Below are 27,250 nucleotides of genomic sequence, written 5' to 3' on the forward strand. Positions count from 1 at the left end.
CTTATATACAACAGAAGTCTTCAGCCAGTAACGGTAATGCGTGTGACCAATACATGCAGCGTTGCCCGTAGCAGAGTTGTGTTGAATTACAATTGAACTACTTCAGGAATTATAATTACAAAGTAATTCAATTAATTTGTATTCGATTATTTCGTAATTCGTTTTTAAAATTGATAAATACAATTTGATAAGAGGTGGAAAGAGAAAAAGATGAACGTAGCATCGTGGTACAGCTCTGCTATACAGTAACCGTATGACGGTTTTAAACAGTGACTATCGTTTCGAGCCCCGAGAGGGCCGACAGGGTCAGCACACGGTGAAATCTCCATAATGCCAATTCATTCCACAGGTCTGACAGCAGAGGCTATACTGAAGGCGCGGAAATCCTCACCTCCACATCCTACAGTGACGAGCACCCCACCGGGCTATCCTGTTCCGCAGCTTCCACCTCAACCGTACATCCCCCCTCCTGGCTCCGCATCAATCCACTATGCCCAGTTCCAAGCGAAACCTTGTCCAGTTCAGTACCCTAACTTCACAGTCCCTCAGACCGCACCGCAGCCAGTGTACGCGAATGCACAAACGTCCAGCAACAAGCAACAGCCTCAGCAACAGTTTCTGGTGCCTCAGGCGTCGCAGGCGCCGCCGGGATCAAACCCGTACCCGCCTCAGTTTATTCCACCGACGACCACTGCTGTCTCCATCGCGAAATTCTCATCGGGCACGCCTCCATCAGGAACACAGATGTACCCGGTCGCCGGTCAGTCTCAGAAGCCGTTTTACAACCATCCGGCGCCTAGGTCTTAACGCGCATAATATTGCATTGCTAGCAGGGACGTTCTCGTTAGAGCTTGAAACCTGTTGCGAAACCATCTTGGCTCTTCGAGTAGTCCTGAGGACCCTTTGCTAACTAGGAGAGGTCACAGTCATTGGATTGGCGATCTTGATAAAAAATTATCCGGTGAATCTACAGCAAAAATAGATCGACACATATTTTCCCGTTTTCGTCAATAATCAGACTGCGGAGTTTATGCATTTATGTTTGCAACGAGTAGGTGCATTTAAAACAGTGGAGAGAATAAAAGAATTCATCGGTGTCGACATATTATTTTCAGGTTTTTAAAAAGAAGAAGAAAATTTTTAATAAGCTTCAATGAATCCAATCTTTGTGAGACTCGCTAAGATTCAATGTAAAATATCTTCATAAATAATGAGCATTGAGAAAATATGGGTCGGCTTATTTTTGCTCTAGATTGACTGGAGAAAGTTTTATCAAAGAATCCAATGACTGTGACCTCTCCTTGTCAGATAATAATCGGTTGGAAGCAACGAAATTGCAATTTAGCTCCACGACCTATTAAAGGGTGTGTTGAATAAGTTGTTCAAAGGTTCCTCAGGACTGTTTCAGTGAGAAAACCTGTACGCAACAGTTATTTCTATAGCTCGAGCCTAGACAACCCTTAGACGACAATTTCTCGTATTTCTCCCGCCCTCCGCGAGGGTGGGCGGCGTGCAAATTAAACGAATTAGCGACTCACGTGTAATTAGACGATTCACCCAGGTGCTAAGAACGGTCCGCCGGTGGGCGGTGGACGCGGGAGATTCAAATTGGGATTCGCATGGCCTAACACAAGTGATAGTTTAAGTATTTCCGCGAAGACCGAATTCTAGAACGGGGTTACGCCGGCATTTGCATTTGAACAAAAACTGGTTGTCCCGAGCATTCGCCAGTCTCTCGACATTCTAAGCGAATCTATATAGGAATATAAACAAAAACGGCCAAAAGTGCGTGCGTGAAGACCACTTTCTCTTCGCGAATGAAAACGTTTATACATAGCTGTAGTTCAATTTTTTGATGGAACTATAAAGAAAGTCGGGACTGGTGATCCGAGGCGATGAGCGACCTTTTCCTCGTCTCGGTTACTGAACCGTTATGTAAATATATAAATATATATATGAATGAATATACATACGTATATATATGTATATATTTATATAGACATATGTTATACATAAACGCCCGAGCGAAACACTCAAACATACACACAGAGAGAAAAAGAAAACATGCACAGAAGCGTTATTCGATTCTACTTGTACATATACGCATAATGTAACGATATTAAGAGTAGTGTATTTAATCATAGTTGCTCGAACTAGTATGTTACCGTCTCGATGAGGCTTGTCGTTTCGCTGTTTTTTCTCATTGTTATTCACGAGCGCCGTGAACGGGAACGAAAGCGTCATCGATACGGATGACTGGCTCCGAGAGAAGATAATTAAGAGATCGGCCACAATGCGCGCAGGGATTTAGGCCGCGAGAATTCGAGGAGAGCAAAGGGGGCTCGCGATTAACATTATACTCGATCCCGTGCTTGAGTGCCCGGAGTTAGGCGAAACAAAAATTATGCAGCGCGACTTTCGTTTCTTCTCTCTCTCTCTCTCTTTCTTTCTCTCTCTCCCTCTGTCTCTCTCTCTCTCTCTCTCTTTGTCTCTATTTTTCTCGATCGAGGCTCTAAGTTCTCGACAAGTCCGGAAACATTCGAAGGCTCGTTTATCTCGTCTTTCCAACCCCTAGCTTCTTCTTCTGTTCACCAATAGCTAGCTACTGACAAAGAAAATCTCGAACCACAAACGGGATAACAGTTATAAAATTGTCCAGATCCTCGTTCAACATTTCTTTGTTAGTTATTCGTTCGACGATCCGCGCGAGTCCTGAAACTGAACATTCATTCGCAAGTACAAAACTGTTTAAGGGGTTACTTAGGAAGCGGTTATGCTAGTGCGAGAGAGTAATAGCTTCTACTTCTTCTTCTTCTTCTATCTACTTCTTCTGTTTTTTTTTCTATTCGTTTCGGAAAATTATTCTCTAAGTATTTATTGTGCGTTCCGTAGTGGTGTATTTGTAAATTCGTTTTCCTTTTTTTTTCTTTGATTCTTGCTTTATCGTCGCGTTCTCTTCTCCGGTTTCTTTTTTGTTTTCATATTTTTTACTTGGATCCGGTGATCACGAAGTTTTAACGAAGAGAATGTAAATGTGCGCGCGCGTACACAGCGGTGTAATTTAAAACGATTAGTGTACAAAGTTTCGTATGCGGAATTCTCCTCGTGTGTATATATAGAACTGCGTTCATTGGTTAATCGTAATCCGTCCGTTGTTGCGCGGGTCGCTCGTTTTGAACGATCAACTTTTTAGCAAACTTTGTCTGCGTCGATAGAACTCCGTTCTACGATCAGGGCAACAGCCTAACGTATCACGATGTACAGGAAACGCAAAGTCAACTTGAAAATCCGAAACATTCGTAAAATATTGTGCGTGTAACTGTGTCAAGCATCGAGGGGATAAGTTAATATCTTAATTAGTTCGCCGTTTAAGCGAGAGTCAAAAAGTATTCCGTACTTTATCCCTTAGATTTTCTCGACACGATGTACCACCAGAAAACCTGTACAGATCGGTAAAAAAAACTGTTTCCTTTGCTCCTCTGTTTTTTTTTATATATATAATTCTGGAACTTTTGAGTGTATGGATGCACGAAAAGTTTAGTGATCTGTGATTTAAGAGGAAGGTGTGAGGAGAAGGGGCGACAGTGTACATAGAAATTTGGCATTCTGAACACACGATTTATCTCGGAAATTTTTATTCAATGTTAACCGTTTCGATTATACCGGCGGAACGTTTTGTTTTTGAGGTTCGTGGAAACGAGACACTCGCGATACAACGGATAGTTTGGTATTTGGCGTTCGTTTATATGTACCGGGTGACGCGCGTAAAACCGTACCCGAACGCGACACGCAACTTTGCCGACGTTCAGCGTCACGATGAAAAAGAGAACAGTATTTTTACCGCACGCTTCTCGGATGCAGATATACCGATTTTCTGTTTCAGATGCTAAATTTTGTCTGGATCTTTTGCTGAAAGCAGGAGTTTAGTTTTATGTTAAAATACAAAATCGCAGGCACGATATAGGTGAATCTAAATTGTGAAACAGCAATGTGCATTCGTTGCGAACAATATGGGTGGGCGGATACCCGAAAATTTCAGGTACCGAATGACATAGATTTTCGGGTACCGTCCACGCCTAGCAAAGAATAGTAGAGGAGCGTGCGGAGGTCGAGATTTGAGATTGACCAATCCGCCCGGCCGGTTTTATTGTCCCCGCGCGACTTTTATCCAGTCTAAGTCACCGGTAGCCTAATCTCGAGGTTGCGTTTCGCATTCTGATGGTGATTTTGCGCGTGGCACCCGGTAGTTTAGCGGATATTTTGTAATAAACCGTGTATACTAGTGTAAGTTACTGTGCGAGGAGCCCGTTCGCAAGGCGCGGTCGTGTTTATTCGGTAACGGTGTACAGGCTTTCCCGTCCCGCCGCGCAAAACGGGCGTCGACCTGTGAAAAACATTGTAAATATTTTTGTAAGATAAATTTAAGTCTGGACACAGTGGATCCTCTCCGAGATCTTCAAGAGAACGGAGAAAACAGGACGTTACTTTTGGATGTGGATAAATGAAAAATATTGTAGAGACGCGGTAATGTGCGATTGCTTTTTGCTGCTACAACATAATACAGATACATGCGTACACACAGATATAAACACACATTGTAGAATGAGAGGATAATACGATAGAGTGTGTGTGATGTGTGAGAGAAAGAGAGAGAGGGATTATATGCGTACACACAGAGACAAAAATAGAAAGACATAACAGACAGACTCACACAATCCTGCATTCAGCTTGCAATTAATTATTCGTTGTACAATTCTACCGTATCTGTATAATGACATTCTGATAATAAGCGACGACAAACGCGTTCTGTTATATTATAATGATTAAAAAATGTGCGAGAGAAATGGCAGAAAACCCGCGGGGAGTAGCTAGGTACCACAATCTCTAGGTGGTAAACCACGGAACCGAACCGTACGAACCGTAAACAGGTTCAAAGAAAAACCGCTCGTTAGTACAATAGTTTCAATGTTGTAAATAAAGGAAACAGATCATAGTGAGTGATGATGATATATTATTGTATGTACATACATATATATATATATACAAATATATATAATTATATGTAGGTATATAATTATATATATATATATAAGATGAAAGGCTCGTCTCTATAATAGTATCGGAAGAAATCGAGAAACACATAATTTTTTTTATTTGCAATTCACTGTTAACATGTATGTGCCTAGTTATAGCCACGTTGCATTATCCTACATATTGTATGATAATTTAATTCGTACTACCGATTAATGTATGTGAGAAATACACGAAAACACACACACAGACACACGCGCAGACACACCGACGACACACACGCAGCATATATATATATATATACATATGCAGAGATGCAAACACGGAATATACATACACACAAGTTCTTCGATATCAAACTCTCCTATATATTGATAATATATACATATATAATATAATGTGCGTGTATACGTGGTCCGGTAACGATATGTGTATTATACTATATGTATATATATTATCGCGTAACGTGTAAAGAGCTCATATTTAGGCATACATGAAAATTTAATAAATCGGAATACATTTTACGAATTAAGTTCCATATTGCGATTCTCTTACTGGTGCCTGATCTTCTCTTACTCTCTGTCTCTGTATACCCACTCTGACGCATTCACCGTCGATAGAAAAATCATTCCAGACAATCATTATTTTGAATTTTGAATAATTCGTGACAGAGTAGAAGCGAATCTCAAAATTATTGGAAGTCGTACTTTGTACTTTACTGCAGCGGTTTCCAATGAAACTTAACAGTTTTTAAAACGTGCCTATATTAACTATATCTATTAAAAATACAAAAGATTTTTTTCGCAGAGTCGTAGTAACATAAAAATTGGAAACCGCTGCTTTACGGTAAAAAATTGTACAATATGACAACAGCGGTTGTTCGTCAGGATACTCATGATGACAGTGAATGCGTTAAGTACTCCGTCTGATTTTTTTACGTTTTTTATATTAGGTCGTACGATTCGTAAATTAAACGCTTACAACGTTCTCTGTTCGCGCTCTTCGTTGATAACATCATCGCGTTAATAGTCTATTATCTCGGGCTTATTTTCTCGTCTATCATCTTTGTGCAAACTGACATGATCTTTTGTTACGTAATTGTGGCGCAGAAATTACTTAAGAGTCCGTCATTAAGTTGGAGATTAGAACCGGAATATTTCCTTCGGGATGAGTTTGAAGATTCAAGGAGAAATGCGCATTTATCTCGGCAATTTATTGAAATCGGGGGCGCTTATTAATCTCAATATGGCCGCCGATGGCCTACGTGCGACCTCCATGGGAATTAATACTGTGGGTCGGTACGATAGGGTAGCTAATTCACCAATCAATTCTCTGCATTCAGTTTTGTTTTATAAATCTAAATTCAGTTCAATCTCCGTCGTCTCCAATGAATAGAATACATGTTTATGTTTATATTTTGTTAAAGAGGAGACTGCAGGTCTCAAAGAGGTCATCGTACCTCATGCTGTTTATTCATATTGTTGTATATTTCAAAAGTCATGCACACAGGAGATATAATTTTATTTTTCATCGAAAGTAGCGCCGTTATCTCACCAAAACAAATTCTGATTACGTCGAGACGCAATGCAAACAACGTCTGTCCATTGTGTACATTATAATCGACTCCCGGGAGATTATGGTAGTGATGGGTCAGAGTGACTACAAATGTTTTTCTAAATACTCAATTCGTTTTTTTAGCAATTATTTCGCCGTTTTGCAATAATTAACCTTATAGGGGGAAGTGTTAGGCTCTATTAAAGAAATGTAGATATACATAAAAGTAGCTGTCTTAGTAATGCGGCGACATTTCCTCCGATAAATGTAATTAATCTTTTGTATTTATATGTATAATATATTCATGTATATTATCAGTTTTTTACCTGAACGATCCAGTTTTTATTTTAAATACTTCGAGGTACAGAATAATACGACGCGATTTAGTGGTGTAAGAAAAAATTAGAACGGTTTCTTGAACCTGTTTAGAACAGTGAATTTTTTTGCTCACTGTCATCCTAATTCTTCATCTCGATCGAATCAGTTCTTTTTTTAAATACATCAATTAGCTCGCATAAAAATATCTGCGTGCAACGTAAAATTAAAAAAATTACGTTACGTTTTCTGTAGATAACGTGAACTGACTTCATTTAATGATAAAAATGAAAAATATTCAATTTTCTTATCCATACCTTATTTCAGTATTTAGAACAGAGAAAAATTGATTATCGTAAAGCGCAGACAATTTCTTTTACGTTGATGTATGTATACAAATTAAATATTTATTTCATCCCAGCTTGTTGCAATTCAGATAGGAAGTTTTTATTTTGCATGATGATCCACAGTCTACTCGTCACCTTCGAAGTTTCTGAAATCGAAGCTCTGAAATTCGAAGGTTTGAAGCTTCGAAGGAAAGTAACAACCCTAGTGCGGAGCGTCTAGGTGTACGAAGGGTGGCAGCCTCGTGCGTCACGGCGTTTCAATTCGAACGGAGCGCGCGCTTTCGTTCGCGGCGGTTCGATTGATCCTCCGTGTACCACGTGACCCGGGATAATCGCCGGCAATTGGCGGAGGCATGTTGGTCGCCGGGCGTCTGCTGTGACAGTCGAGCGAGCGGCGTCCAACGCTACCGTCACGCAATGTCTCCGTTGTCCCAGGCTCAGCTGGACGCAACAGCTGTAGAAAATTTCCGCGAGTACCTTCGCATACCATCGGTCCAGCCGAACATCAACTACGGTGAGCAACCATAATTCCTCTCTGCAAAGAAACCATCCAATAATTCCCGAAACAGTTAGAACCCGGGTGACAAATTCCTCCTCCGCTGGAAACACGCGCACCGTGTGCACGCGTACCCAGAAAACGGGGTCGCTCTTCGTTTCCGCATTAATGAAATTACCGCGTCCGATTTAACCAGATTTTCTCTGCTCGTTTATCGGGGAATTATGCTAGTTTGAAGCGTCGCTTAATTACTGTGGACTTGGGCCTGCAGGCGTCAGGAATACGCAGCGTCTTCGACGCTATCCAGCCATTGCCATGCCCCACCCTGCGTGCCAATTTGTTTTCTATTTTTCTTTTCCAACCCTTTTTTCTGTCCGTCTTCGATTACGAGAGTCGCGACCACACGAGTCTACTCGGTTATGCAAGCTACGGTGTTTCAAAATTCGGGATTTCGATGGGTTGGATACGGGAACTCCGGGCTACTCGTGGGTGACCTAAATTGCAGGTACAGTGGGTCACCGTTGCCGTCCGGACGCTCGCGGACGCGATTTGTTGAGGTATCCTCCTGGTGCGTTGATTGGGCTTTAATTAAGTTGCACTGTCGTGGGGTGATCGGATTTTTCGTCTAACGTTGTACTGTACAAGTGCATTGTTGTAATTGTAGCTTTGGTACAGTTACACTTGTAGTACAGTTGGATTTTTAGTACAATTGCACGATCTCAAAACTTGGAATTTAGCAAATATTTCTTTTGCATTAAGGTAGTTATTTATTTTTATTTGATAAAAATTTATTTATGTTGGAGTTCAGAAAAGTTCCATGCAGCCAGTTACGTGCACAGTGGACTATAAGTAACCGAAGGTTAATATGATTTCATGATTACCAATGACTACATAACTTTTCTTTGGATGAAACCTAAAATTATCAGTTGATAAGCTTGTTTTCACAAAATTCCGACAATGATAAGATAAAATGGCTTCTCAGGAGAACAACATGTCCAATGTCTTGGGATCAGTTAAAGCCTTCTTATCTCTTATCAATATTTATGACAGCAACTGCAATTTTATGTCTGATTTGCATAATCAAATGATTTGCTACCATTCGTCTTAATATAGCATATCCCCCTGTCCATCTGAACTAATTATTTTCCATCTGGACTAACTATTGTATATTTATATTAGATATATATATATATATACTAATTTAGTATTTCTTTCCTTACAGATGAGTGCGTTAATTTCTTGCAAAAACAGGCCAAATCCTTGGACCTGCCTCTCAAGATCTACTACGCCCATCCTAATAAACCAATTGTGGTTCTCACATGGATAGGCACCGATCCGTCGAAGCCATCGATCCTACTGAACAGTCACATGGATGTGGTGCCAGTTTTTGAGGTAAATATATCACGACAAGGCAGAGTTGTGTTCAGTTACAATTGAATTACTTCACGAATTGTAATTAAAAAGTAATTGAATTACATTTTATATTCAATTATTTCGTAATTCTAAATTCGGTCTCTCTGTTCGATGAAATTACAATGTAATTCGTAATTCTAGTCTCTCATTCAATTAAATCACAATGTAATTCGTTTTTACAATTGAGAAATACAATTACAAAGTACATTGTATACAGGGTGTCCCACGCAACTGGAACAGGCTGTACCTCCTAAACGGTCGGGGATAGAGGAAAATGTTATAAGAAAAAGTTGAATGGCATCAGACGGTGCATACTATGCAACTAATTTTATGCACTTTTGTGCATCGGTGCATCAGAAAAATGCAACTGCACTGTTTTTTAAAATGGAAACCTACATTTTTGACTGCACCAATCGATGCAGTTTGTTGTGCTCTACATAAAAGTACTAACATACTTATGCCCTAAACTTATTCGTTAAGAAGTTATCGAAGCTAAGAGTTCTCCGATTTATAATGGAACATAACGTAGGTACTCCGGAACACTTGCCGAGACCGAAATAATTCAGAGAACTTTTAGATTCGATAACTTCCTAACGAATAAGTTTAGGGCATAAGTATGTAGTACTTTTATGTAGAGCACAACAAACTGCATCGATTGGTGCAGTTAAAAATGTAGGTTTTCATTTTAAAAAATAGTGCAGTTGTATTTTTCTGATGCACCGATGCACAAAAGTGCATAAAATTAGTTGTCTATTCCTCTATTGTCTGTCCTCTATTCCCGACCGTTTAGGAGGTACAGCCTGTCCCAGCTGCGTGGGACACCCTGTATAAGAAGAATAAGAGGTGGAAAAAGGAAAAGATTAGTATCAATGATAAACATGGCATTATTCATAAATTCACATAGTGTGATTAAAAATAAACTTGTTCGTTACGTTCGTTTCAGAAAAGAAATATAAATCGTAGAAAGTCATAGAACATAGAACAAAATTAGCATAACAATTTCAAAGAATATAGTACAGAATGCTTTCCTAACTCACCAACATTTCCAGGACAAATGGACGTACCCGCCGTTCAGCGCCCACATGGACGACAAAGGCAACATCTACGCCCGCGGCAGCCAGGACATGAAGTGCGTCGGTATACAATACCTGGAAGCTGTGCGTCGTTTGAAACAAAACGGCCAGCGCCTCCAAAGTACAGTCCACATCTCGTTCGTGCCCGATGAAGAGATCGGTGGAGTTCTCGGGATGAAAGACTTCGTACACACGAAAGACTTCAAGTCATTGAACGTTGGCTTCGCTTTGGACGAGGGTGTAGCTTGTCCAGAAGAATTCTTCTACATGTTCTACGGCGAGAGATCTATATGGCACGTCGCGATAGAATGCAATGGTACCCCTGGTCATGGATCCATTTTGCTAGATAACACTGCGGGCGAGAAGGTCAGAGAGATCATCGATCGTTTCATGGACCTGCGAGCTAAGGAGAAGGCGAAGCTTGCGAACCCGAAACTTCAGCTCGGTGATGTTACGACTATTAACTTGACGCAACTGAAGGTATGTACGTGTTTCCTTAAAGCTTGTTGAAAAATCATGTCACTTCATCTCGACATTATAGTTTTTCTTTTTGTATGTCTATGCAATCAGGAGTGCGCTGCAGAGTAAGTATGTCGATAGCTTGAAACATATATGTATCTACAGGGTGTTTCAAGGACGATGGATTAGAGTGGTAATTTTACATCTACATTGAAAACTGAGTCTGAAATGTGGAAGGAACATTTTTCACTGAACTGTGCTATTATCCGTGGGACACCCTGTATATGCCTGTACGATAATGTAAACATTCTGAATGAAATTTCAATCCTGAAGTTTCTACACGTACCAAAACATTATTGTACTTCTCTATTCAAGTCTCCGCGCACGATTGAGGAATCGTAAATCGTCGCTAACGTTTGTAAACCATTTTGTTTCAGGGCGGAGTGCAAACGAACGTGGTACCGACCTCATTGACAGCGATATTCGACATCCGCTTAGATCCTTCGGTAGATCACGAGGAATTCGAAGCCATGATCAAGAAATGGTGCAAGGAAGCAGGGGAAGGTGTAACGTACTCGTTCGAGCAGAAGAATCCCAGAATCGAGAACACGAAGCTGGACGATAGCAATCCTTATTGGCTTGTTTTCAAGAAGACGTGCGATGATTTGGGAATTACTTTGCAGTCGGGAATCTTTCCGGGTGGGACTGACAGTCGCTACGTGCGAGAGGTACGGTCAAAAAGTATTTTGTTTATTGTCTCATTACTGAGTTCTTTTATTTCGATCCAAATCTGTGCTTTGAAAAATTGTTCTGCGTGTAAAATGAAAGAAAAAACGTCCAAATAACATTGCTCTTTATTTGTTCCACAGGTCGGAATCCCCGCCATCGGTTTCTCGCCGATGAACAAGACGAAAATTCTGCTGCACGATCACGACGAGTATCTGAACAAAGATATATTCCTGAAAGGGATCGAGATGTACATGAAAATAATACCGGCGGTAAGCAACGTTTAATCGAAAAGAACGGTGTCAAGGCAAGGAACCAAAGCTACCAGAACGATATAGAAATATATGAAATAACAGATAAGGGATGCAGAGCGAAAGTATCGCCGTGGAGAGCAATGAATTAGTAACGACGTTGAACGCGAACGTCGCAGAGACTGTCTATTTTCAGATATTGTTTAAGAAATGTTGTACAAACTTCACAGTTTATAATCGTTATAAACGTACGCAGCTTTTAAAACAGTCTTTCACGAAGATACAAACGGAAAACGTGCAATAACATGATCACGGATAATAGATAGGACATAAGCATCGATGGGACCAAATCCGAAGAAAAGGTATTCGGAGCATTCGAAATACTCGTTCAATTAGAAAGAGTAACGGATTTCAATTATCTCGGTGAAATGGTCAAACCAGATTCAAGTGCCATGCAAAATCGCAAGATTATTGTAACATCTACGTTAAACATGTAATTGTTTAGTTTTTTAAATCGTATATATATATATTTTATGATAAAAACGACCGCAGGAATATACCCCTGACGGTCTATATATATTTTTATTCAAAGTTCGCCAAATACATATTAATTCGAAAAAAGAAAAGAGGAAGTAGCCAAGTGGAGCACGTCTATTGACCTCGGTGGTGTTGAAAGTCCACGGTTCCGTGCGAATAACTGCAAAAAAATCGTCATCCTGATCGAATTTCCGATCGATCGCTTCTGGGAAACATTGAACGGAAGGTGAGACCGTCTTGTGTACATTTTCTCGCGCCAAATCGTCGAAATCGCGTGTGTGCATTCCCGCCATTATCGTAGTGGTTCATTCTTAAACGAGAATGGCCGACTCCCCTCTATTCCACAATGGACTCGTCCAAGGCGTAGGATCCTTTCCGACAATGAATCCTGGCGACCCTGTATCAAACTTACAGCAAATTCTTCTCGTAATCAATCGAGAAAAATCTGCTCTATTTTTCGACGGAACTTTCAAGACAAAACAAATTAGCGTAACCTCGTATCTTGCAATATTCTTTCGGTTAATTCGGGTTCGGCCATTTTGGTAGTGGGGAAGGTTAGGAGAAAACACGGGGCGGTTTCTGTCAATCGTGCACGGACGAGCGAGCTCGGTGCACGTTCTACCGATCGTTCCTGGCGTAATCGATCTACAGTTGACTATTATCGAGCTAGGAATAGCGTGGATGCGTTTCGATCTCTGTAAAAAGACCGGGTAGTAAAGCGTCCCTTTGGTCGGCCATGTGCATTAGCGGATCCGTTTGAAGTGTCCTCGCGGTGATCCAATCGCGTGTCTCCCGGCCGAGCCACGTGACCGCGGTTGTCCAATCGGCGAGGAGGGATTTGAAATCGTGCGTGGTCTTTGTTCACGAGCCAGGCCGTGTCAACGTTGCCTCAGTTCCGTAAAGGGGGCCCCGTGTCGGTGTCCGTTTCATGCATGGTCGCTGCCAAAAATCCGCGCGACTCCCTTAGTGAATATATGTGTGAGAGTGGTGTTTCGCAGCGAGGACGACGTGCTCCGGGGATCGTCGAACACACGGTAAGTCTACTAGACAATCCCACGGGTTTGTTTCCGCGGAGTACGCGAAAATCCGAGCGTGTCTTACGCCGAGAAAAAACATTCCGCGATTCGCCGGTCCCTGCAGAAACTCTCTGTCACGATGTACACACAGTGAGAGAGAGAGGGGACGGACGAATGCTTCTTTTTTTTTGTTTTCGTTCGTTCTCTGTGTGTCTTGTTGTGTGAACGCGCTTTTTCTTCTCTTCACGATTTCGACCCAGGCGCCGGTCGTCGTACGCGACACACGGCTTACGTCGGTTTGTTTATTTACTCTATCCCGTTCACTCTCTCCTTCTGTCTCGCTCTCTCTCTCTCTCTGTGTGTGTGTACGTCTGTGACAGATTATAGTTTTTATCCTTTTTCGTTAGGGTTCGCGAGAGAGTTAACTCCTTCTCACTCGCCTGCCCCTGCGCGTTACCGGTCTGTACGTGCGGATTTATTGGCTCACGTTTCGCGTTTTGCCGCGCCACACAGCGAGCGCGATTATGCTAGCCGTGTACGCGAAAATAAACAGACGGATCCGATGAGGCTCAATGAGTGATTCATCGACGACTTTCGGCGGGAAATGCGCTACGTAGGCACGTCTGTGGTTTTCGGTGTTACTACAGAGGATTAGAGTTTTTTTTGGAGCTGGATTGGGTGGATTAATTAATGTTGCACTGAGAGATGGTTTTCGAGCTAGGTCCGAATAAATAGCTATCGATTTCCGGTTGCACGCCGGATCGAAATTCCACGGTTTAATACCTCCGGCAGACGACACTGCATTTTCTGGTAATCAACCAGGGTCTGATGAATTGTTTCTGTAATTACCGCGCGAGGGGAGCCATCGAGGAATTGTTTTCGGTATTCAAATCCTCGGGCAAGGTGGCTCGTTTTGTTTAAACCCATTTAAATATTTTACGGTTGAACGCAAATATGGAGACTATTTTTATTTCGTTTAACAATCTAGTAATCTCCAATGAATGTTAATCAAATTATTTAGTTTGCCTCGCTCCTCCCGTTCATCTTATAATAACAGCAACGCAGATTCGACTGAAATAAAATTCTATTTCCCTGTTATCGATTTTTAATTAGTCTTCGGGTTCGTTTCAACTGACGATTTTACTTGGACTATGTACTTTCGTTGCCTCGTGGAAAATTGTCAACGATGAGAGAATAAATGCGTCTATAATTATGAAAGTGATCTGTTAGTCATATGTTTTTTGTTTCGAGATATTTCAAGGAAAAGGATATTAACGCTAAATGAATTCCGTGCAATGTTGAAATAACAAGCTCTATCTAACGGTTCATTTTATACGATTTCGTAAAACTTATATTCAATCAATTTAGTTTAAAAATTGTTAGGCACAAATACATAATTAATTGAATATTTAAAATTTATTGAAGGAACTCGCGGTCTCCAGCAGCAATTACGAAATGTTGAGAATAAAATGGAGCAAGTTCTGAACTGTTTCCTACAGTATTTATTTGTTCGCAATAAAGATCCACAGCCCCCGAGTAATAGCTACGGATTATTTAAAATGAAGGAACTTCCGAATTGTCTGGCATTCGAAGGGCCCAACGGGACACGGGTTTATGGGATTGCAGCTATTGACCTATTGCATTTTACAGTGGAATTTTGTCTGAAATTACCCGGGCCGAAATAGCCGTAGGTAATCGATAGCGTAGAGAGGGGGTAGGAGAAGGAAGAAGGGGAGGAGGAGATAATTAAAGGAGCCCATTTTCAACGGGGATTAGGATCTACGGAAACCGTACTGTCGCCTCTCAGGACCGGTACGGGAAATCGATTCGAGTTGGGATTTTCGTGTACCTACGATGGCCATCGGATAGACCTTGTGCAGGGAAGATTTATCGGTTTTCCTGGCGGCCACTTCCCAGAAGGACGTTTTTCGAAAATGTTGCGAATAACGAGCGGTAAGGGTGGGGGAGCCATGGGGACCCTCGAGCACTTTCAAGCATCACCGCCATGAAAGCTATTGACCGTGGGAACTTTCTGGGAACTCTACCCCTCGCCATATGCCCACCGCAGGAAATATTTTACGGGCTCCGGCAAAATCAAAGCCGGACAAATTTTACTGCCTACGAAAATATTCGTGTTTCCTGTTTCCTCGTTCAACCATTTCGCCTTTTGAAATTGACATCTTTTTCATTGAAATTTTATCGTTATGTTTTTAGTATATTCTAGAGTATTTAAATGAATATTCTATTTACACTGGAGGTGCATTTTTTAAATATTTTTCCCGAGTCGGTTACGATGTTTCATTGTTACTGCACTCTTTAAAAAAATTTTTTAAAACACCCACCTTTTAATAAGTAAATGAAACTTGTATACTCTGGGTGTACACATTTTTCAGACATCGTTAAAAATTCTAAAGGGTGTCATTTTCGAAACGAAACCGGAAGTGAATTATGTTAATATCGATATTCATGGATTATTATTTACTTGTCACTTGGAACGAACCGACGATCCTGAACTCCGTTTACAAAATCTCTTTTTTTCTCTCCTCACATTCTCTTTCTCGCGAGAAGAAAAATTGCTGTTCAGTGTGAATCGATCCTGTGTTCGGCCAGTGGCCCTTTTGTGCTCGTGGTGTATTTTTTTTCTTCTTTCTCTCGCGATGCGATTGTCGGGGTTCCAGGAAACACAATAATTGTACATTTTGAGGTTGCCCGTTCTCGTTTCTCAAGCGGATACCCGGTCTCGCCGTGGGAAACGCGGTTTCTCGTAATATTAATTTTTTTGCAACATTTCGCTTCGTCGACAAACTCGAAATTTCATCGAAATTACAGAACGATTTTATTGCATCGGGGTGTAGATACATATTCTTGAAAAGTTTCATTCAACATTTTGCTTTATAACAAAATATTATTGCAACGATTTGTAGGTGAATTTTTGACAAATTTCTCTATCTTGCGGGAATAAGTGGTGGAACAATGGAGTGTTCTTGCGGCAACAATGGATGCTGAACCGTAGAATCTTAGCTCGGTCGTTCGCTCCTCCTCTTTTTTCGTTTATCAAGGAATTGTTCGAGAGGCGAGCATTTAATTCGCACAATTGTTCCGTAACGAATGCCCCGGCGAGAGAAGTGTGTCTCTCTCGGACGAGTTAGAAAGTCGCTTTGGAAGATGTGGAAAGAGAGCCGTAAAAAAAGTTCGTAAATTACGCTCTCATGCGGCGCTTATAGTTCGTTCTCTCGCGAGAGCATACCGTCTCCTCTGTCAGCGGCGATTGAAATTTCGTTGCGCAAACGACACGCGACCGTTTGACATTGTTACGAAATGGAAAACTCCTTTCCCATTACCCCCTTTCAATTCAAGAAAAATTTTCTTCGTCATTCTCCTCCATTCAGATAAATGAAAAAAATTCGAACAGCTGTTTCGTAATTGATTTGAAAAATGTTTCGAACCTGCCAGAAGAAGGACATTCGAAATTATTATTTAATTTATTGGGGACGTTCCTGGGGGCCCCTTTTGTTTACGACATTGTCCAGAGTTGCCGAGCCTAACCGAGACCTAAGCCTTGAATTTCTCTTGATCGCCAGATTGTTTTTTTACCGTAATCACCGTGCGGTATCCTTCGCTTGCAATTACCCCGCTGCCATTTGCGTTTCAATGTTCGCGCAGGGTGCCGCGTGTCCTTAATCGGGTACGAATCTAATTGAGATCGAGGATCGATCTTGTTTCCCCGTGTGCGACACGCAACAACTTGTAGCTCTCGCGGAACTCTTGGCCGTGCGGAGAAACGCGGCTTTGTCGAACGTTGGATTGCGTGCCGCGCGTCGGGAACACGCGAAATTTTTGCAAGAAGCGGACTCGATTCTCCGGGTGAAAGCAAAATGGCGCGAATAGAGAGACCGGTTGAATTCGATCGCGCGGACTCGCGTCATTTCGAGCCCCCGCCCATTGAAAAACCATTCTTTTAAAATTACTATGGTTCTCTCATTTTTGACCTTGAGTGACCTTGATAGGAATTTTGATCCGGTTAGATCCAAAAATATAAATCAAAACAAACCGTTGCATTAATGAATTCACCTTCGTATATCGAATTAACGTTTTGATCAATCGTTCGGACAATGGTAATTGCGATAGTTAAGGGAAGACATTTTTTTCGCGCCAATTTACCAACGACTCGCGTCCACGTGTACGCAACGTTCCCGCGTTCGATTCTCCTACTCTACGGTTTGCGACCATGTGTTCTATACACACGATACCGCATGAAATATGCACCTAATGCGCTGTGCTATGGCGTACACACGCGCTGCATTAGTCTTTATTGTGTCGAGAGGTGCGAGGAATTTTTGATAATTATCTCTGCCCTTGGAACCGGGTGGAAAGTTGCAAGGACATCCAAAATCCTTTAAAGGACAGCCACCCTAAAATCCTTAAAAACTCTCTTACAAAAATTCGTCAGAAAATCTACAAAAGTTCATAAAAAAATCTTCAAAAATTCAGAACGCCAACAACATTGCATTTATCTCCGGGAAAGCGTAATGCGAAGTGGCAGTCGAGTAATATCGCAGTGTTTAGCGATCGAGGCGAGCTTATAAAGCGGATCAGGAAGGAAGAACACGGTTGAATTTTCAAACCGGTCCGGATTACGTTATCCAATATTGTATCGAGAGAATACAAGGAATTTTTAATAATTATTTCTGCCCTTAAAACTGGACACAAAATGGCAAAGACGTCCAAATACAATTCCATAATTCCTCAAGTAGTGCAGCCACCCTAAAATCCTCAAGATCGAAAACTCTACAAAAATCCGAAACGTCTCAACAACCGTGGCATTTATGTATATTCGGGAAAGCAAATGCAAAGGGGCAGTCGGGTAATATCGCAGTGTTTAGCGATCGAGGCGAGCTTATAAAGCGGATCAGGAAGGAAGAACACGGTTGAATTTTCAAACCGGTCCGGATTACGTTATCCAATATTGTATCGAGAGAATACAAGGAATTTTTAATAATTATTTCTGCCCTTAAAACTGGACACAAAATGGCAAAGACGTCCAAATACAATTCCATAATTCCTCAAGTAGTGCAGCCACCCTAAAATCCTCAAGATCGAAAACTCTAGAAAAATCCGAAACGTCTCAACAACCGTGGCATTTATGTATACTCGGGAAAGCGAATGCAAAGGGGCAGTCGGGTAATATCGCAGTGTTTAGCGATCGAGGCGAGCTTATAAAGCGGATCAGGAAGGAAGAAAATGGTCGAATTTTCAAACCGGTCCGGATTACGTTATCCAATATTGTATCGAGAGAATACAAGGAATTTTTAATAATTATTTCTGCCCTTAAAACTGGACACAAAATGGCAAAGACGTCCAAATACAATGCCATAATTCCTCAAGTAGTGCAGCCACCCTAAAATCCTCAAGATCGAAAACTCTACAAAAATCCGAAACGTCTCAACAACCGTGGCATTTATGTATATTCGGGAAAGCGAATGCAAACGGGCAGTCGGGTAATATCGCAGTGTTTAGCGATCGAGGCGAACTTATAAAGCGGATCAGGAAGGAAGAACAACACGGTTGAATTTTCAAACCGGTCCGGTTTACGTTATCCAATATTGTATCGAGAGAATACAAGGAATTTTTAATAATTATTTCTGCCCTTAAAACTGGACACAAAATGGCAAAGACGTCCAAATACAATTCCATAATTCCTCAAGTAGTGCAGCCACCCTAAAATCCTCAAGATCGAAAACTCTACAAAAATCCGAAACGTCTCAACAACCGTGGCATTTATGTATATTCGGGAAAGCGAATGCAAAGGGGCAGTCGGGTAATATCGCAGTGTTTAGCGATCGAGGCGAGCTTATAAAGCGGATCAGGAAGGAAGAACAACACGGTTGAATTTTCAAACGGTCTTGCGGCAGCCGTGAGTCGAGTTGTGCCCCCACCATTCGCGTTTCAACGTTGTGTGTGTTCGTTGGTGAGGCGACAGGGTTCGTGCACACTCGCAGCACTCGCAGCAAACATTGGTCGACTGCCGGCTGGGATATCAGATCGATACTCGGCGAAAAGCTAGGGGGTAGGAGAGCCACGGCTATACACGGTTGGTCCATCGCGAGATCCGGAGTGCAGACTCCGCTTGTTCACCCAACGAAATCTCTGGCCGATTCACTTGCATAATACCGCCGTTATTTAACCAATGTCTGTCCCGGGAATAATGGAAACATCTGAGCCTGTGCCCGGCCAAATACATACACGTCTTTTTCGGTTTCCAAACAAATTCGGACCGAGACTGTTCACTTCAAGAACACGTCTGTTTTTGTCGACGGAAATACTGCTTCACCCCTCGGGAACTTTTCTCACGAGATCGTAATATTTAGAGAACGCGTTTGGGGATGTTTAGCTGGTACATACGCACAGCATTTATTTTTTTGTTCATTCATATTGATATTTTAGTCAATATACAGTGGGTGTACAAAGTATTCGTACACTTTTTAATAACTAATAACCTTTTTATAATTGTGCCAAACGACCTGATTTTTTATAATCAATTAGAAGCATTGGTGTACGAAATGATATGCAAAAAAGATTGTTAAAAAATCATAATTTACAAGGTTAAATGCAAAAATAAAAAAGGCAGTTTTTAACAAATTTTCAATTTGGGCCCTTAATGAAAATTTAAAATATATGTTTTGTAGATCTATGTTAGTTATACACGTGCTGCAAGTTTCATTGAAATCGATTAACATACACACGAGCTACAAGCGGTTAAAAATGGTGAAAATCGTAGTTTTACACGACTTTTGATCAGTTTCTGCTTGAAATCCACAGAATCGTACATTTTCCGATGCCTGTTGTTTTTACCCGCGTCAATCGATTTTGATGAAATGTTCAATATGCGTATAAAGAACATAGATCTAGAAAATATATATTTTAAATTTTCAATAAGGGGCCAAATAAAAAGGTTTTAAAAAATGCCTTTTTTATTTTTGCATGCAACCTTGTAAATTGTAATTTCTCGAAAATCTTTTATGCATATCAGTTCGTAAACTAATGCTTCTAATTGATTGTAAAACATCAGGTCGTTTGTTACAATTACAAAAGAGTTATTAGTTTTTAAACGGTGTACGAATACTTTGTACACCCACTGTAATATACAGGGTGGGTCACCTAACGTTGCCACCTCAAATATCTTTGTTGTTTTTAAATATACGCCAAATGTCTGAAGGACAAAGTTGAATGGTAAAATGGGGCTCGTACGATACCAAAAAGATTTTTGTTTTTATGTAATTTTTTTTAGAGATATGAAGGTCACCTTCATTGTTTTTAAATGGAATGCCCATTTTTTTATACCATAGATCGATAGAGTATCCAATTCCGAGTATAAAAGTGTTGACGTTCATATGTCCTAAATCTAATAGTTAACGAGATATTATCGAAACAATTTTCTTTCTTCTTTGGATGATATCTCGTTAACTATTAGGGTTAGGACATATGAAGGTCAACACTTTTATACTCAGAATTTGATACTCTGTCGATCCATGGTATAAAATATAGGACATTCCATTTTAAAAAATGAAGGTGACCTTCATATATCTCTAAAAAAAATTACGTAAAAACAAAAAATTTTTTGGGTAAAAACAACAAAGATATTGGGGCGGCAACGTTAGGTGACATCCTGTATATACAAGATTTATTTTTTTATTCATTCATTAGAATATCTTGGTCAGTACACGTGTGGGATTTATTATTTTTATTTATTTACTTTGATAGTCGGTTTGACGATTCCAGATTTGTTCTTGCACAATTATTGAAATTATACAGATGGTTTGAACCACACAATGTTCAAATAAATTCGATCTTGCTATTTTTACAAGACAACATGTACCAGCTACTTTTAAAGCTCGGTAGGTTTAGCGTTAAGTAAGTACGGGATTTATGTATTTATGGGTGAGACGGTTCACTGAAGATTCTAGTAAATTGTTGCATAAAATGTTTATTGTGGAAGGGTTATGGACTGGACAACATTCTCGGAAAAATAAAGTCCCATGATGAGTTCAGCTGTCTAGCAGACTGCAATATCTTGGGGGACGAAACAAGTGTTTTTTCTTGTCGCAGCAGCATCTAGCAATCAATTAGGATAACGACGGGTTGAAAGGTTGCCAGCAGAGTGGAATTATGATTCGCTTGGGAATAGTCTCTCGTTGTTGTAGTGGTGGGTGGTTGTAATTGCCGGGATTCGTAGAAAAGCGAGGGAAACTCGATCGAAACGCTCGACGTATACATACGTAAACCGATTTGCATCTCACCTTCTGCGTATTCACTTTCTCGCTAATTTTGTAGCAGGAACAAATTTTATCCGGGACTATGACTTTATGGATATCGAAAGATGAGATTTAACCTTGCAAAATAAGCCTAGTCACATTGTTGTACGATTTTTTTACACGAATTTATAACAATTCAAAGATCAACCATTTTTGACTAATTGATATTTGTTCTGACACTGTTCGTTTAATACGTGACAAAATGGCAAGGAAAAATCGCAGATCAAAGTTTTTGGACTCGTTCGAAAGAGGAGACTTTAATCTTCAAATCCCAACTACTTTTGCCCCGGAAAAAAATTCTTCTCCCTCCCTGGACGCATTTGAGTTTGAAGAATTTTTAAAAGATGAAATTTTCGAATCTTTGCCCACACTTTCCTGCGAAAATAAATAAATCCGCTTGGTGTCGTCGGAAGCAGAGATTTCGCGCTTCGAAACGAGTCCAGGCACATCATTGTCCGATTATTTTCCAGTCAGAGAGATACAGAAATCTATTTGCATACAACGGGCAAGGAAAAAATACGATTTCTCTCTCTTTCTCTCTTTCTCTGCCAAGTTGAAGGAGTCTCTTGCTCTGTTTCTCTCCGGAGTCCAGGTTAACGAACATTATCGGCGGAAGCGTATCCCTCTAGAGGAAGTGTGGCCGGTAAGGCACCATGGGAAAAGATGCGTCGCGCGATGCACCTCGTGTTTTCACGACCGTGAAACCGTCGTAGTTCGACGTATGCATGTTTTACACGCCGCAACGTCCCTCGCTGCACCGAAACCTTCGGTGAAGTCTCCTGGAACGATCACAGGCCCGTGACCGTAACGCTACCTACTCCGCAAACAGAGAATTCTTAATCCCCCCAGATGTTTAACACTTGGGATTCGCCGACGGTCACCGGCGATGAATTTACTGAAACGGCTCGGAGCAAACCTCTTCCTTTCAATCGATCTTTCCTCAGTGAAAAAAATCTTTTAAAGAAAATCCTTGGAGAGGCTGAAATTAGAAACTTTGCACTTCGAAATCAGCCAGGTTACGTTATCGTGCGATTTTTCTTCACAAAGTTATATCAGTGCGAAGATCGACAATTTTGTCTTGAGCCAGAATAGAATTTGGTAATTATTAAGTTTTTCCTGTTGTAGGATGTTTACAATAATTTCTGCAAATTTCGTGTCTCGTCTGTACGTTCGGGGACAAGATGGAGCGGAGAGTTTTAGGGTAAAGGGGCATAAATTGGCAGGAAGTATTGGGCCCGGAGCAATTGAGCGGTCGTTAAAATTTCGTAGCTACCTGTCGAGAAAGACTTCCGCCGCCGGAGCGCTTCTTACCTGAATGTGATGCCAGTTTTCTGAAGAAAGGGACAGCCGGGTTTACACCTGTAGAGGCCGAGGTAAAAACCCGACCCCGGACGAATATATTCGTTCCGGATGGAAAATTTCCACTTTCTTGGAGCCCCGCTGGCTAAACCCGCCTTTCCAGGTATATCCTCAAAACCCAAGGACCTTTACAAACTACAGAAACTGCTCGGTGAGCCCAATCGCTCATTTCAATCACATTTAGGCTCGCAGATTTCTTCCATTATTTTATTTTAAAAGTACAACTACCAAAAAAATCCCGTACCATTCATTGCAAATTCATACAAATTCAATTTTCTACTGTCACAAAATACGTGTGTAAAATTACGTGTATTTAGCGATCGCTGGTTTTAGTTATAATACCAAAGTAATTTTAGAAAAGGTTTTTTCGGTCTGGCAGAGGGGGCTTGAAGTTTCCTCGACTAGGAAGTTCCGAGTTGAAGGTCGAATTTCCATTATCCATTGGCGAGAAGGGTGCGGGAACGGCACGGACCCTCCTCACAATGAAATCGACTGATCCTGGCAGCTGGCTGCCGAGAAGTTACACGGGGATAATAATGCGGAGAAGTTTTCGCTCGCGGAGCAAATTTAGGGGGCTTTTTGGCAGTCGATTATCGGGTCGCGTGGCAAGTTTATGGGATTTTTGTCACGCGTTTTTGTCCACTGTCTAGCCTCGACAAGTACGCAGAAGACAAAACTTTCCCGGGCCCTGTACCACATTTTCACTATCCCGCTCGCCTATCAGTGGAAAATTTTTTCTCGAAGAAACCCTTCTAGAGGTCGAAATTAGAGACTTCACCCTTCACAATGAGTTCAGGTGCATAATTCTGCGACGTTTTTAAACAAAGTTACAACAATTTGAATATCCACGGTTAGGATTGCCAGAAATGTTTTATCCAAATATAGAAGAAGTAGTGAAAACTGCGATTATGTATGTATGAGATAGGCTCGAATTATAGGAGTTCAAGTAAAAGAGGTACGCAGCACATTCTAAACCTTTTTATTCAAACAAAGAGATTTCTGAAAATTATATGCTATTCAAATATGATATAGGAGATCAAGTTTAAATATACAGTGACACCCGCTAATATTCGGACACTCTTAAAAACACCGTAACTTTTGAAATATTGGACTATGCGATTTGAACTTTTTTGGAAAGCTAGAGCAATTAGTTTACTACAGGATGTGAAAAGAAATTTTATCAAAAATTGCATTTGACCGGAATTGTAGAAGAAATACTAAATGTTGCATTTTACAACTTTTTTTATGCGGGCCTATATTGAAATTTTGAAAAATATGTTTTGTAGATCTGTGTGGGTTATACGCATTGTGAAAGTTTCATCGAAATCGGTTGATGCGTGGAAAAATGATAGTCAATGAAAGATGTAAGAATTCGAAAATCGTGAAAATCTGCCATTTTTACCATCTTTAAACGCTCGTAGCTCGTTGCAACGTCGACCGATTTTGACGAAATTTTCAGGATATGTTTAATTGGAACAGTTCTACAAAACGTATTTTGTAAATTTTCAATATAGGCCCACATAAAAAAGTAGTAAAATGGATCTTTTAGTATTTTCTCTACAATTCCGACCAATTGCAATTTTCGAAAAAATTTCTTTTCACATCCTGTAGTGAACTAAGTGGTCTAGCTTCCGAAAAAAGTTTGAATCGTATAGTCCAGGGGTCGGCAACCTTTTGAGTCGGAAGAGTCCAAAATTACAATTTACAAAATTTCAAAGTTTTCAAAGAGCCACAAAATTTTTTCTTGCCAACAATAAATAGTACTCGCATAAATAAAGGTTTTTGATAAAAAAAACTAATCTATTTATTCATGAGAAAAAATATCTGTTTATTCATATACATATAAGTAGTGTTTTATCACAACAAATTAGATAATATATATGTATATTGTATATATGTACATACATAACTTTGAGAAGATAATTCGCTTCTAACTCTTTGACTGACGACAGTGACGACTCGTGTCACGGGGGAGGGGTGCGGTGAAACGCGAGTACAAGTGGCTGAGAGATAGAATCGGTGTCTAATCCTCGTTAATCAGTTCAGAACGATTTTTAAATGTTTTTTTTTTTATAAAATAAATAATATTTGCGTATGGAACTAAAGAGCCGCAGCTTCACATCCAAAGAGCCGCATGTGGCTCGCGAGCCGCAGGTTGCCGACCCCTGGTATAGTCCAATATTAAAAAGATTATCGCGGTTTTTAGAGCGTCCGAATATTAATAGGAGTCACTGTACATAGAAGACTCGTATCAAATATAGAAGATCTGGCAACTCTATCCACGGTTCACCTAAGATGACGATGTTGTTTTGAATGGAAAGTCAGAGCGGGCACGTACCGCATAGAGGAAGTGAGAGCGTAGAATAATTCGTTTCCTAAGGAGCGAGGGAAGTCGGCAGCGGTGAAATGGCCACGATAAACTTACACGTGTTTCGTGTCCGGTCACCGTGTTTTCGTAACCGAACTGGCCCGGACGCATCCGTAATCGTGTCAACCGGTGTCCGTGAACGGGCCACAGGACTCTCTCGTAGATCGTCGTTATCGGCGGACGGCCAACAAAAGTCCATTTATTAGACGAACACGATTCACGTTCGATTCACTTCATAAGCCGTGTTCAGTGCGATTCAACAGAACCGGTTCTCCGGCTGCGATCACAAAGAAACCCTGCGTTTTAAGCGCACACGCGAGACAACCGCGATTGCCCCGGCCTCGTCGTTCCCTGCGTTTTCATAAACAATCGCTTTCCATCCCCGTACACGAAAACACTAAAATGGCATCAAACAAATACTTCGACGATAAAAAACGTGTCTCCAGAATTCCGCTTTTTACACCGCGTATAAAAATCTCAGAAAAAATAGGAACAACGGGGTGCGAAACTAGAAGTTTCAAGCTGTAAAATGAGCCCTGAATTGTTGCTGTACGATCGTTTTTTACGGAGCTACAATTGTTTAAATAATCCAAATCGAATTTCCTACAGCAAAAGAATTCACAAACCTTAAAGAAGAAAAATTTACATACTCAGAGGAGTTGGCAAAATAAATTTACTGAAAAATACATGGACCATTTCTCGGTAAAATTATTTTGCTAACTCTCCTCGGTATGGTAATTTTTCTTTTTCAAGGTTTGTGAATTCCGCGTATTTTTCATAGTTGCGTCACGAAAATATGGAATTTCTTGGAAATAGAGGGTGAAAAATAATGGTTAGGGTTGTCGAGTGGTTATTAAAATGTGAAATTGAAGAACGTAGGCTTGGATAGATAGCCCGAGCAGGGCGTGATCGTGCATCGCGGTTAAAGGGTTAAAGAGAGGAGACCGGCGTGGTTTTAAGGACGTTAGGAGGCGCGTACGCCGCGCTGAAATCGAGCACGATAACTCCGGTATTGTTACAACAATCGACGAGATTTCCCTTTCACCGTGGCTTTCGTAACTGTGTCTGTATGTGTTTGTGAGAGAGCGCGGTGGGCGCAGCTGTGAGCCTCGTGAACACCTGACGAAACGTCCGCGAGACGATCGGGAGCTGATAAAACGTGTGCCAACACCGAAACAGGAAGAAATGCTTTCCATCACCCTGCACACTTCATCGTTTTCAGAATTCATTCTGCCCTCAAAACTGCCATACATACAGCACTATATTTTGAGGAACGTTTAAAGTTCATTTCAAGGAAGTCTTTTGCCTTTTTGTTATTTAATTAAAACAAATTTTTCTGATTGAAACGAGTCCACACACGATACAATTCTATACGTATTTGCCTGCGTAATCCACAACTTGGTAAAACCTCTACTATCCGAATTATGTACTCGATTCGAATAATAAACGAGTAAACGAGAACCAAATTGCATCGTGTTGGGTATCATTTTAATCAGAAAAGTCTCAGGAATATGCTAGCAACAGTCTCGTAAATAAATAAATTATTAACATAGAAAAACTGCACTTCTGGATTTGTCTTTTGATACCAAAGCAGCTGAATGGTTGAGGAATAAAAGAAAAGGTTATGTGAACGTTCAGGAGGTTATGGGGACGTCAGGATCGTGTTGTAGGCAAGTGAAAAATGATTTTTGCCGGAGGGAGGGTGTAGCCAAAATAATGATGGCAGGAGGGCGGAGCAGGTTCGTCAGAAGTCATGAAGATCGGGTTGGATAAGTTAAACCTGGATCAAAAATCTTCGGTCACGGTTCTAGACTAGGAATAGAGAAGGTAGCCTCTAGGGGGAACCTTTTATGACCTGCGAAGGATTTCAGGTTGAATAGCTTCGGGGTCTAAGGATCGTCTGTCGCTCGAGGACCCTTCTTGGAACTCGAGCTTGAAGAGCCAACCAACGAGAAAGATTATCCTGTTGCATGAACCAGATACAATTTTCGGG

At 40.9% G+C, this 27,250-nt stretch overlaps 3 protein-coding genes across 7 annotated transcripts in view; all 3 read left to right on the forward strand.

Moving 5' to 3' along the window:
* The window catches only part of Upset (SET domain-containing protein upSET), a 31,968-nt gene extending 25,052 nt beyond the window's left edge, over window positions 1-6,916 (forward strand). For all 4 annotated transcript variants that reach the window (XM_076444053.1, XM_076444055.1, XM_076444056.1 and 1 more), the window contains exon 13: window positions 350-6,916. In XM_076444053.1, coding sequence (XP_076300168.1) covers window positions 350-807 — 458 coding nt within the window. In that variant the 3' untranslated portion in view covers window positions 808-6,916. The remainder of the gene's footprint in view (window positions 1-349) is intronic.
* A 683-nt stretch (window positions 6,917-7,599) lies between these two features.
* On the forward strand, window positions 7,600-12,291 carry LOC143218707 (aminoacylase-1). The gene is made up of 5 exons (XM_076444076.1): window positions 7,600-7,761; window positions 8,966-9,135; window positions 10,206-10,709; window positions 11,126-11,416; window positions 11,558-12,291. The coding sequence occupies exons 1-5, from the start codon at window positions 7,665-7,667 to the stop codon at window positions 11,699-11,701; spliced, it is 1,206 nt and encodes a 401-aa protein (XP_076300191.1). The 5' UTR covers window positions 7,600-7,664; the 3' UTR covers window positions 11,702-12,291.
* Window positions 12,292-12,299: 8 nt separating this feature from the next.
* Jumu (Forkhead box protein N4 jumeau) overlaps window positions 12,300-27,250 on the forward strand; it is a 33,393-nt gene continuing 18,442 nt past the window's right edge. Inside the window, exon 1 of one of the 2 annotated variants that reach the window (XM_076444072.1) lies at window positions 12,300-12,428. The gene's annotated coding sequence lies outside the window, so the exon portion shown is untranslated. Of the gene's footprint in view, window positions 12,429-12,481; window positions 13,237-27,250 lie in introns of those variants that run through there. The other variant, XM_076444070.1, reaches the window with a different exon arrangement.

The sequence above is a fragment of the Lasioglossum baleicum genome, chromosome 20 (genome assembly GCF_051020765.1).
Source record: "Lasioglossum baleicum chromosome 20, iyLasBale1, whole genome shotgun sequence".
Taxonomy (NCBI): domain Eukaryota; kingdom Metazoa; phylum Arthropoda; class Insecta; order Hymenoptera; family Halictidae; genus Lasioglossum; species Lasioglossum baleicum.

Bases quoted from the DNA above. Each gene is read 5' to 3' on its own strand.
- LOC143218707 (XM_076444076.1), top strand. From the start codon at position 7,665: ATGTCTCCGTTGTCCCAGGCTCAGCTGGACGCAACAGCTGTAGAAAAT. The intron at 7,762-8,965 runs GTGAGCAACCAT...CTTTCCTTACAG, and splicing joins CCAGCCGAACATCAACTACG to ATGAGTGCGTTAATTTCTTG. The intron at 11,417-11,557 runs GTACGGTCAAAA...TTTGTTCCACAG, and splicing joins ACAGTCGCTACGTGCGAGAG to GTCGGAATCCCCGCCATCGG.